Source organism: Alosa alosa, chromosome 7 (genome assembly GCF_017589495.1).
Source record: "Alosa alosa isolate M-15738 ecotype Scorff River chromosome 7, AALO_Geno_1.1, whole genome shotgun sequence".
NCBI lineage: Eukaryota > Metazoa > Chordata > Actinopteri > Clupeiformes > Clupeidae > Alosa > Alosa alosa.
In genome coordinates, this window is record NC_063195.1 from 13,929,644 (window position 1) to 13,942,941 (window position 13,298).

The following is a 13,298-nucleotide window of genomic DNA, read 5'->3' on the forward strand; positions in this document are numbered from 1 at the left end:
TGAATGCAGGAAGCAAGATCATAAATGCAGGCCAGGTATTATTTTCATGCGTACGAAACCAATACAGCAAATACGTGCAACAGCCTATTACGCTGCATCTAGTAGGCTAGCCTACAAAATCTGACACACCCACCACGGCAGAGAAAACGTACTGTAAGCTACCGCCCTGGTGTATATTGTGTAATAAAACACTTCGACATTGCACGTAGCCCTGGCAAAGTGTAGCCTACTGTATGTGTGTCGTTTTGACCTCAATAGGCGGATATAGAATAGAAATGTAGTCGACGTTTTCCAGCAAAATTGTATCAAACGTCCCAGTGTTTCACAAAGACTTTGCTTCGCCCATCACTGCACAGAGCACGGTAAGGTTTAACTCTACTTGTGAGTTATAGCCTATTGGGTCGAGAACTGATCTCATATTACAGTTTTTCCTCGACTGCTTATGGCCACTTTTACACCAAACAACTTTGACAAGATTTGGGAAAGATTCTTGAAAGATTGTAGTCTTTTAACTAATACCCCCCATTCAATCTTTACTTAAATCTTAACTAATACCCCCATTCAATCTTTACTTCTTTTATTCAATCTTTTAAGACTCCAATCTCTCAAGAATCTTTCCCAAATCTTGTCAAAGTTGTTTGGTGTAAGGAGGCCATTAGATAAACTGAGATCCACTTGATCTTGATTTTCAACTTCTCAACACAGCAGTCATCTCTTGTAAATGTCACATTTTCATTGGTTTAACACATTTTATACAGCCTTTTCCAAAACATTTAGCACCGTTTTCACACGAAGACTCCAAACTCTATACTGGATTAACTGTGTTGATCAAATGGAAAGCATTGATGTAGGCCTACAGCTAGTTTATATTGCTTGAAAATTATGAACTGGTAACGTCACTGAATATCCCCTGTGAGAATTCTCAATCAGCAATATCGATAAGAGATACCATCTATGTTTTTTGTTGCTATTTGCAAGCATGACGCTAAGGCACCGAGAAAGTACTGTTTTTTGCCTTTTTGGTGAAAAAGACAGTATACAAGCTGAAAAGTCTATCTATTTACTTTAGGTGTGTATCAATGAAAAATGACAAGGTGTACTTCAATGACTGTAGGCCTAGTTACTGTAGGCCTTACATGTCACTGATAGTTACATCTTTGGATAAATTAATACAATTCAATACATTTAAGTCTTTTCATAATTTTATTGATACCAGAAACATTAGAAAGCAATGGCACAGAGAGCAAAAATCAAGGCTGAAACCCCTGATACTGAAAACTATGTTTGCATTTTTTTTGTCCAGTGAAATGATCGATTGAAAGCACACAGCGATTTGACAGTAAGTTGTGTTGTTTGAAGGCACAATGCTTGTGCTGCATGTTTTAAAGGAAAGTACACAGTGATTTGACTACAAAATGTCCATCAGTAAACTCATGCTCAAAGCAGGAAATTCCATTTCATGGCGTTCCAGGACATGTTTATGGCAAGTTCAACCAGTTGTCAGTGCCTGCAAGAAGTAAGCTCATAAATATAGGCTAGGTATTATTTCCGTGTAAACGAAACCAATGCAGTGATTAAGTGCAATATTGAGTTGGATCCATTATGCACTGGCTTTTAATAAAACATAATAGGCTTAGGCTAGCTGAAACACCCACCAAGAGAGAGAAAACGTACCTCCCTGTTGCATATTGTATGTAGCACTGGCGCAGTGTGTCAAATTAGAGAGTTCTAGTTCCACTTAGTCAGGTTAATAGGGCATAGATCACTCTGAAAGTGATCCCCAACAAAATCATTCTTCATGTTATTGTTATAGTTTTTTGTGTGGACGTGAGGCCTTGCAAATGGTGGGCCAACCAGCCTTGCAAATGGTGGGCCCTGTATGGGTAAATCATCTCCAGCTGGCCTCTTGCTGGAGATGGCCTCTTGCTTAGGTTTCTTCTAATGACTTAATGTAGCGTGTGTGAATGTGTTGTCCCAAGTATACACTGTGTGTTAGCTGCTCTGTTCTCTCCCTCCATTCTCCACTGTGCCTGTTCTGCTTATCCAGGACCAAGGAATCAGAGGGTACAGAGGGTGTGCGATATATGGCTGGAATGGTCAGATAAGATCATTTTTTATGTTTGAGGTCCACACAATGGGGCCCTTACACAAAGGGAGGTGTGGTGATCCAGCATCTTCCACACCTCCCATAACACTCCTGACTCCAGCCAAATGTGTTGCATCCTTCATACCATGTCCCTCTTATAGGTGTACAGAGTATATGGAGAGCTACCCATCCCCTCCATATTGTCTTTTGTGTAGTTCATACACAAACTGAAATCTTTTTATTTTTTGGAAACCTAAATAAGTGTCAGCCCTCCTTTTTATGTTGCAGTCACCATACCTTCCTCCCAGTCTTCTTTTTGCATTTGTTCCTGTTCTTGTTTTAAACACACATTGAAAACTGCTGTAGTCTCACCAGACGGCTGAAATATAAATTTTATTGAAACAGTTGATTGCTTATTGAGTTACAAGTGTGTTATTGAAACAGTGGGTGTCTTATCTTGCTGTATTGATCAAACTTTTCACATTTAAGTTATTATTGATTCTTATCTTATTCTTATTGATACCTTCAGCTTCATCTCACCACACCAACTGAGAAGGACACTTTTTGACAATGTAAGTAAAGTAGGCTATATGTAGTGTGATGCAGGAGGCAAATGTAGGAATCCAATAACAGCTCATGCAAGGAAGGAAACAAACGTTCAATGTTAGCACTACAAAGAACATATGTTAGATCGATGTTGCAAACCAATTATACTCGCAATATGCAATTGAAACTATAATGTAAGCATGTTCGCGCGTAATAACACTCGTTTTTGGTTTGTTCTAATAATGTTTCCAGTTCAATAACGCACTCGCTGCTGTCTATCCCATCGACATAACACGACACGCAGAGAGCTGTTTGGAACTGTTGAAGCGTACGTGAACCACGTGACCGCGTGGCGGCGACATTGAGTGTCGCAACTCTCTATGGCTCTGGCCCAGACTACTGAAGTTTGGAAACTATCATGGTCAAAACTTACAAAGTAGGCTACTATGTTTTAGGAAACAGACGTAACTTACATGTTGGTTAGTTGAATGATGCATAGTAGCCTAGGGCGACCACGTTGGTAAAAAGCTAACCTCCGTAGTTGTAGCAAAGGGAATAATGCACCCCTGATTGATCCTTCAATGTGAGTCACCTATTCTCCATCAGCGAGCTCATGTGCCCAAAGCAGGAAATTCCCTTTTATGGCGTTCCAAGAAATGTTTATGGAAAGTTCAACCAATTAGCAGTGAATGCAGGAAGCAAGATCATAAATGCAGGCCAGGTATTATTTTCATGCGTACGAAACCAATACAGCAAATACGTGCAACAGCCTATTACGCTGCATCTAGTAGGCTAGCCTACAAAATCTGACACACCCACCACGGCAGAGAAAACGTACTGTAAGCTACCGCCCTGGTGTATATTGTGTAATAAAACACTTCGACATTGAACGTAGCCCTGGCAAAGTGTAGCCTACTGTATGTGTGTCGTTTTGACCTCAATAGGCGGATATAGAATAGAAATGTAGTCGACGTTTTCCAGCAAAATTGTATCAAACGTCCCAGTGTTTCACAAAGACTTTGCTTCGCCCATCACTGCACAGAGCACGGTAAGGTTTAACTCTACTTGTGAGTTATAGCCTATTGGGTCGAGAACTGATCTCATATTACAGTTTTTCCTCGACTGCTTATGGCCACCTTACACCAAACAACTTTGACAAGATTTGGGAAAGATTCTTGAAAGATTGTAGTCTTTTAACTAATACCCCCATTCAATCTTTACTTAAATCTTAACTAATACCCCCCATTCAATCTTTACTTCTTTATTCAATCTTTTAAGACTCCAATCTCTCAAGAATCTTTCCCAAATCTTGTCAAAGTTGTTTGGTGTAAGGAGGCCATTAGATAAACTGAGATCCACTTGATCTTGATTTTCAACTTCTCAACACAGCAGTCATCTCTTGTAAATGTCACATTTTCATTGGTTTAACACATTTTATACAGCCTTTTCCAAAACATTTAGCACCGTTTTCACACGAAGACTCCAAACTCTATACTGGATTAACTGTGTTGATCAAATGGAAAGCATTGATGTAGGCCTACAGCTAGTTTATATTGCTTGAAAAATTATGAACTGGTAACGTCACTGAATATCCCCTGTGAGAATTCTCAATCAGCAATATCGATAAGAGATACCATCTATGTTTTTTGTTGCTATTTGCAAGCATGACGCTAAGGCACCGAGAAAGTACTGTTTTCTTTAGAGAAAGTACTGTTTTTTGCCTTTTTGGTGAAAAAGACAGTATACAAGCTGAAAAGTCTATCTATTTACTTTAGGTGTGTATCAATGAAAAATGACAAGGTGTACTTCAATGACTGTAGGCCTAGTTACTGTAGGCCTTACATGTCACTGATAGTTACATCTTTGGATAAATTAATACAATTCAATACATTTAAGTCTTTTCATAATTTTATTGATACCAGAAACATTAGAAAGCAATGGCACAGAGAGCAAAAATCAAGGCTGAAACCCCTGATACTGAAAACTATGTTTGCATTTTTTTTGTCCAGTGAAATGATTGATTGAAAGCACACAGCGATTTGACAGTAAGTTGTGTTGTTTGAAGGCACAATGCTTGTGCTGCATGTTTTAAAGGAAAGTACACAGTGATTTGACTACAAAATGTCCATCAGTAAACTCATGCTCAAAGCAGGAAATTCCATTTCATGGCGTTCCAGGACATGTTTATGGCAAGTTCAACCAGTTGTCAGTGCCTGCAAGAAGTAAGCTCATAAATATAGGCTAGGTATGATTTCCGTGTAAACGAAACCAATGCAGTGATTAAGTGCAATATTGAGTTGGATCCATTATGCACTGGCTTTTAATAAAACATAATAGGCCTAGGCTAGCTGAAACACCCACCAAGAGAGAGAAAACGTACCTCCCTGTTGCATATTGTATGTAGCACTGGCGCAGTGTGTCAAATTAGAGAGTTCTAGTTCCGGGTAGGAAACTGCACCCCCTCCCCTCCTCCTCCTTCCAAGATCGAAACACAAAAGAGCTGTTATGCTACAGGAATTCTGAGATGTTTTTTTACAGACTGCTGTATATCAGCGTTATGTCTATACATTTTGCAAAAGACGCATATTGTTATTAATATATTATTTGCTTTTCAGCCAGGGAGGGGCCCCAAGAACAAATCTTGTTAAGGGTGCCTATATAAGCATCGTAAAGTCCCTCTTACGAACGTCTTAAGACTTGCCGACTGTTTCCCGAAACCATCGTAGCTTAAGAGCGTTGTAAAAACACTCGCAGATCTACGAGTGCTCCAGAGTTCTCGTTACCAGCTAGCGTCTTAACAGGTACTTCTCACTGAGGTCACCAACAGGACATACAGAGGAATTACAACTTAGAATACTATATCCAACTACGTTCCCATTCTTTATTGTGTTTACTTGTGATGAATCAGATTTTAGCATGCAAAATAGCATACATTTAATGGTCATAATAATGTCATTAAAAGCGGACAAGTTATGAAACAAGACGTTTCCAGAAGTTTGCCATTATCTTTGCTAAGTGAAGGCTATATTTTATTAGGCCTATGAGGAAAAAGTAGAGAAAGGAACATGTGGTTTAGTCTGTGCTGCGTCAAAATCTAAGCTTAGGCATATGTTATTTAAGACTACACATTTTCTCACTTTCTTACTCGACCTCTTTCTTATCTTCAAACATATTCTTAAGTGACACAGACATAAACGGTGCAACAATCTAATCTTAAATAATTATTATTTATGTCTGTGTGTGGTATCGCCTACTTGAGATGCTTACATGCGGATGTAATTTTTTTTCTATTTTTGTATTGATGTGAATTAATGTGTAGATCCGAAGTTTAAACGGTAGGCCTATAGCTGTGACATGCAGTCAACTGACATCACCATCAAATTAGAGGATATTTCAGAACTATTAACTTGGACAGCTCCCCTTAAGAGCATCTTAAGAGCAGTACACGTGCGTTCACGCTAAGAGCATGTTCGGGAAACAGTCGGAAAAACCAAACGAACGATCGTAAGATGAATCGTAGAAAACACTCGTAAGTGCGTGTCTCAGTCGTTATTGGGAAACGGGGCCCTGTTGTGTTAGGTCTAGCCACACATTTACATTCACTAACCGATAATAAATTGATAATTTTTTTTTCATTCTCTAAGAAAACATAACAAGGAAGTGAACAAAGAAACATTTTATAAGCAAGCACAATGGCAACAATCACCAAATATTGTGCATTTTATTAAAGTAATGCTCTCCTTTCTCTTTCCCATTCACAGGCGCTATACTGGCAATGATTTTGCTTAATTCTTAGTCAGGTTTGGAGGAGATTGGCACTTTTTGTCATCCCCCCGGAGACACAAACACAGACATTCTGGCCACACACAACAAATCCCACACAGAAAACATGTCCAAACCCAAGTACCGCAAATGGATCTTGGAAGCTATTGATTCACTACAGTCTAATAAAACCAGACCAGACATGCAGAGGATATGCAGGAGGCTAAAGAGGAAACATGGGTCAGACCCATTTTGCACCCGTGCGGAACTGGAGAAACTGGTCCAAAAAAAGAAGGTAGATAAAGTTATCTGCAAGGGCTCCATTTCCTACCGGAACCCTGCAAAAAAAGTGCAGAGGAAACGTCAGAAAAAGAGTGAACTCACACCTGACTGCAGTAGCGAACAAGCCAAGTATGAAGACAAGGAACCCAAGCCTACACAGGCTATGCAGAACCTTTACCTACAAACACCGACCCAATCCCCTGCCACAGCCACTGTGCTAGAAAATTCTGCAGGAGGTTTCAACACACGTAAGTCAAATTTTTATTTTATTTTTATTTCAGTAGCCAAAACAAGTTGTTATGTGGAGAATGGCCCTTGTGACAATTGTAAGTTGCTTCGGATATAAGCAGGAAAGTGTTGGGGGGGGGGCGCTGTGAACGAGGTAGCAGAGAGGGGGGTACTCAGGCACAAATGGAGGGCGTTAATCAAAGTTATTCATCACAACTTTTAAACTTATGATGGCAACAGTCCTGCCAACCTGTATGCATTTTGCGTATTGGGCACACTTTTTTTTTTTCACATACGGCATAGTCTGCAATGTAATTGTTGAACGATTCAGGGCTCCAAAAATTAAAATGTAGGCTCATAAACACACAGCCTATGCTAAAGTGGATCTCAATGTTGACAGCATTAATTATTTAAAAACAATCGGTAATTTGCATCATACTGTACATGAGTCAAGGGTCTTAAGGAGATTTTTTGAAGATAAAGAGGGACACCCCTGCTCTGGTAGGAACTGGTAGCATGTTCCGCCAACAGGGAACTACAGACGAGAAAATATAAGTCTTGTGCAAATGATTGAATAAATGCCTATATTTCAGTGTATGCTGCCAACATTCTCTGATAGCCTCTCAGGCAACATACTGTAGACTACATGCTATGTTGCCTAATCATATTCAAAATTTCAGCAGAAGACAGAAAGGCCTTTCCTACACCAGAGTACATTATTAATAAATAATACAGTTACATACAGCTCATAAGCTTCCAACATTCTGACCATCATAGAGATTCAAATTATATTTGCAGGTCAGGGGGTGTTTGTTCAAAAAAGGTTGAGAACCACTGTTCTAAAGTCACTACAACCTATAACCTCATTGGCCATATTATACACCTGATGGATATTTTATTTAATTGACTGACACCTGTCCCATGGCCTCTTCTAACTAATTATGTAAGAGATAATGTATAGAACCCCGGTCATTATTGTGAAAATAAGTCCCGACAGGGCGAACCAGACCCCAACACGCAGTGGAGGGGTCTTGTTCCGCCCTGAAGGGACTTCAAATCCCATTCAAGTCAAATGGAGTGTTCTACTTGCGTTGTGAAGAGCCGTGTAATAATATTATATAATTATTTGATGTGGTTGTTCTACATATAGATTTTTTGGGGGCACTTTTCAACTCTGTCAGCTTCATCTTAACCATGTCTTGTACACTGGAGCCACTTAGTTTTTTCCTCAGCAGCAAGGTGTCTCTATAAGCTAAACAAAAATGTCATTTTTATGCTGTCTCTATAACCTAAACAAAAATTGTAATTTCAACATGCACAATTTATTCAGGGTTACAACCAAATTTGACAGAGTTGGTATGACATGAGGACACAACTTAGAAGTTGTTATAATAATGATGTAAAGTTTACTTCTGAGTGTTTCCCTAATTCACGGAGGGGATAAATGCAGATACCAAATATCCCTCACGGGATCAAAAGAGTATCTATACTATACTGTGTGACCAAGGTTTCATATCTTGATATAGGTATTTTTATATCCAAATTAACATATCCTGATGGAGGTCATTTTAGAAAGCCATTAACAATACATATCTTGCTATAGAACATTCCAAAAATATGGACAGAATCTTTCAAGAGAGGCTGATTGATGAAATGCGCCGTCACAACGAACACAGTAAGAACTTGCCAAAAGTGACACCTTGGAAAGAGATCGCCAGGAAGCTCGGAGAAGATAAAATAACTTGCTCTACAAAATGGAAATATTTAAGACGTAAATACGTCAAAGCAACTAAAAAAGGCACAGTCATCCCACCCAGCAGCATCTTAGCTAAGATGCACTGGCTTTCCCCATATGTAGCATCGGATGTCCCTAAGGTGAGTCTATGGTATAATTAACACATCTGCCACTGATGCTGTACACATAACTACAACTGTTGAACCTATGAAACCAACATTTTTCAGACTATTGACATTAATAATACTTGAGTGAGGTTGAATTATAACAGTGGGAGAGTTTGGATCGCCCCTGAATTGACCTGCGTACCATTGGTGATTGCACTTTATTCTGGTGTATATCATTAAGTTTTCTCTCTCTCTCTCTCTCTCTCTCTCTCTCTCTGTTTCTGCTATTTTAATCTTTTTCCTCCTAGGGTATAAAGTGCCCCAGAGTGTCTTCTCCCTCCAAATTGCTCACAGATAATTCTGAACATACACAAGCCAACACATCCACTAGTGGGGGCTTTTCAAGAACAGGTAAGGTTATGTTTGTGTTTGCAGGCCAAGCAACAGGTCATATTTTTGATGTATGTTGTGGTAACCCAGAAACGTGTACAAACAGCTCTTACAGCAGTGTATTAGCTTGCTATACATTTTACCTGCCAGTATGAAATCTTAAAATATTATGTGTGTTTTACTATATAGACAAACAGGTCATTTTTAAAAATATGCCCATGTTCTGCTGTGATTAGGACCAACTGTAGAAATGATGATACCCTGAGACTATATCTGAGTCAGCAAACTTGTTGTCAGACACACACACACACACACACACACACACACACACACACACACACACACACACACAAACCACATCCTGCACAAGCTGTGCTGTAGCAGGTGCTTACAGTTTTTTTCTGATTGCTTAAGCACATTTTTTGTAACTATGGCTTTTTTTGCAAAACTCTACACACAAATAGGAAAACCTTTCACCCAATCAGCAAAACATTGTAGTTCTCTTGCAAAAGCTAACACACCTTGCTTAACTCTTCACACCTTCGTAAAAATTGTGCTTTTGTATCAAACAGTAAACACAAGCCATCACAATAATAAGCACACAATGTGCCAACTACACACTTTCTCTGTGCACAAGGTAGACTATGTCAGTTTGAGGTCATACTTTTGTCATAGTTCTGTAAACATACAGGGATCCAAACTTCAAGTATTGGTGTTGATTTACACACATCAAAACAAACACAAGTGTGTTTTTCCAAGTCAAAACACAAAATAGCAATTGAGACAAAACAAATCAGTCTACATCGGGTCATCTCTCTCAAAATGTCCTAGTCCAAGGCACCGGGGAAAATATTCCAGGCCTGACATGACAATATCCCCACATGTAGACTGATTTTTTTGCCTGTAAAAGGGCTATTTCTTACTCTTCTTACCCTTCCTCTTCCCCCTCCTCTTGCTCCTCCTTGTCCTCTTCCTCTAACTTCACCTCCTTGTCCTTGTCATCCTCTCCCTCTCACTTCTTCACCTCCGCGTCCTCTTCCTCCTCTTCTTCCTCCTACTTCTTCACCTCCACATCCTATTCTTCAGCCTCCTCTAATTCTTACTCTTCTCACTCTTCCTGTTCCCTCCATTGTACCCATTGTACATTACCTGTGGCTTATTTATAGTGCTTAGGCTGATTGCAAAGTGAACTAATTATCTAAAACAGTTTTCACATGAGAAAGTGTGCCAGAGAGTTGCCAAAATAGTGAAAATAATAGCCATACATGTGTATAGATTTGCTAGGAGTGTGTTGATCATTTGGAAATTGTAAAGCATGAGTGGAATTGTAAAGCATGAGTTGTGTTTACAGTTCCGCAAAAAGATATCTGAAGAATTCCTTGACACACAAGGTTTTTTCGTACAAGGGTTTGTATGAACTCAAAGATTAAGTGAGATTTTTTTTCAGGAATCTCCACATAGATTCAATTAGTCATTGAATCTATGTTAAATCAACATTACTTTGTCAAGGTTAAATCATTGAATCAAAGTCGCACTGCAACATAGATTCTACATCACGTTTGCACCCTCCATTAAGAGGGATGGGCATTTTTTCCCTCTTGAAATTGCACTGTGCCTACTTCAGAGGCCACTGTTCCCACCTAGTTTGGCCTCCTAACAAATGGTTGGTCTCTTTAGAAAGCTGAGACCTTGTAGTTTCTTAGGGAATAATCAGAGTAGCTGTGGGAAGTACTGGCACAGAGGTACAGAGGCTAGAATACTGTTTTATGTTTCTGCCGGATAACAAGTACCTCTGAACTGACCACATTTCAGCTCTCTAGGTCACTTGAGATGACTTAGAAACACAACTGAGCCCTAGCATCAGGTCTTGTGAAGATCAATGTAGATCAACATAGAATAAAAAATGACTGCTTTGGACCATTATTTGCCAAGGTATGCTCGTGAATTTTGTAAAATGCCCTATGGAAACTCCCTATAGGACTTTTGGGTTCCCAAAATGCATACTGACAATAGAAGGCTGTAGAAGCATAATCCTGGTCTCAAATGAAAGGTAACACTCTGAGGTTTCTTGTAGATTATTTGGATTGTATGTCAGGGGTTATGATATAGAATGACTACACAAAATATGGAATAATTACATAAAAGTCTCTTTTTTTGCATTTTCTTTGTTGTTTCAATGGGTGTGTTTAAGATGGACTACACATCTGCACAACTAATATTGGATAAAACAACATGAATATTCCATTTCTAGGGATTCCTCTGAATATGTCAAGACCCAATTTGTCGCATCTATTGCACTGCAGCTGCACTGCAGCTAGTAGGGAAGCACCATAAACGGAGAAGGGGGAGGGGGGCATTTTTTTTATCAAATTTAAGTGAGACATAGTTTGATTAATCTGGCAATGTAAAGCACCATACAAATTGTACATGAAAAAGGTTGTCATATATGTATTCCCAAAAGTCCAAGCTTTCAAATAGTGTATAATATTACTATGCTACATAACAATATGGTGCATACAATTGATTTAGAATGTTGGGGGGAGGTGGGCAGGTGTGCCGTGGAAGGCACACTGTTTCATTGCATTTATTCACTCTTCTTCATTTAGAAATTCACGTTTGCTGTGCTTCCCTGCCATCCCTTCAGCATAGCATCCATAGACCACCTGGTTGCAGTCAGCCTGATCCTCCACCATCCAGTAGCAGAGTGAAGCGGCACCTAACAGAAATAGAAGAAAAAAAGACAGTTGTTAGATAAATATGTTCAACTGAACAACAAACTAACAGCTAAGCCTACAATCAAGTAATTTTACGACACAACCTACCTCTCATACAAACATAGTTCCAAACGAATGCTAAGTTTCAGACAGTGCCATTTCCCTCGTCAGGCCAGCTATCTCTAGGAAAGGCGGCTACCATTTGAGTGTGAAGGTAATTATTACTTAGCTGCTAACACTACCGCCGCCACTGCACACAACCGCGAACCTAGAAACGTTCCCGAGGTCTAGCTAACGTAATATATATCTTACCTACTGAATCCTCAGTTGTTGCTTAATCAAGTTATTATCCATAATGCCAGTATTATCAAACTAGATAGAGTTAAACTTGACATTCTCTCTAGACGTAGCAGCTATGAGTATGTTGCTAACCAATAGCAGCTACGAGTTTGTTGCTAATCGATGACAGATAATGCCAGCGTGCTTGCTTATAGCCACCTTACACCAAACAACTTTGATAAGATTTGGGAAAGATTCTTGAAAGATTGTAGGCTTTTAAATAATGCCCCTCATTCAAACTTTAATCAAAAGACTCAAATCTTTCAAGAATCTTTGTCAAAGTTTTTAACTAGCCGAGTCGTTAAAAACAGACTTCACACACTCCGTTCGAATAAAAAACACAAATTAATTGCAACTTACATTGGGTGTGGTAGGAAAACATCCATTTCCTCGTAGTTTGTTGGACGAAGCAGACGCCAAGAGAATGTAAACTTTCTTGAAGAGAATGGAGATATGATTGAAAGCAGTGTGGTCGAAAGCGATTAATTACAGGATGTGTAGTTTAGGGAGCACCAGATTGTATGCTTAGAAGCTGACATCGATTGACATGATTACGACCCTTCTAAATGAGCCCCCTTTGTGATGTCAAAGAGAGAAAAATAAATGTTTTAACATTTTTTAATCCCCTATTTCACAAGAAGTATAAACGTTTAAAAAAATCTGAAATGATAACTATCTTTTCCAATTCCAGACCTACACAACAGTTATTTCAACCATGTCTGTACGTTAAGCGGTTAGAGCTACATTAATTTTTGAAAAGGTAAAAAGAAAAGGTTATAATAAGAAGAGGAAGCCAGGAGATTTCAATATAAATACAAATGCACAGAAGGAGTTATGACAAACTAGACCTAGTTAACTAACTAGGTCTAGATTCTAATAGAAAGCTGTTAGCTTTCCTATAAGCTATATAAGGTATAAGCTAGGCCTTACACAACATAAATTGTCACTAGGCTATGCTGGCGACCCAAATAAAATCTCCTGCGACCCAGTCTTTGGGAACCAATGTATTAGAAGAACGCTGTGTAACAGTAGTGTCTCTCAGATTTTAGAAATTAAATAAGATTTTTCATGATCAGCCCAGTTATCAAGAGTTTACCATTGCAACAAGA

General features: G+C 39.1%; 1 protein-coding gene across 4 annotated transcripts in view; it reads left to right on the forward strand.

Annotated features, from left to right (window-relative positions):
- Nucleotides 1–214: 214 nt before the first annotated feature.
- Nucleotides 215–13,298, forward strand: part of LOC125297051 — a 32,211-nt gene continuing 19,127 nt past the window's right edge. For 2 of the 4 annotated variants that reach the window (XM_048247196.1, XM_048247198.1), the window contains exons 1-4: nt 3,533–3,680; nt 6,394–6,924; nt 8,508–8,779; nt 9,055–9,157. In XM_048247196.1, coding sequence (XP_048103153.1) covers nt 6,522–6,924; nt 8,508–8,779; nt 9,055–9,157 — 778 coding nt within the window. In that variant the 5' untranslated portion in view covers nt 3,533–3,680; nt 6,394–6,521. Of the gene's footprint in view, nt 363–2,615; nt 2,659–3,532; nt 3,681–6,393; nt 6,925–8,507; nt 8,780–9,054; nt 9,158–13,298 lie in introns of those variants that run through there. The other 2 variants (XM_048247197.1, XM_048247199.1) reach the window with 2 other exon arrangements.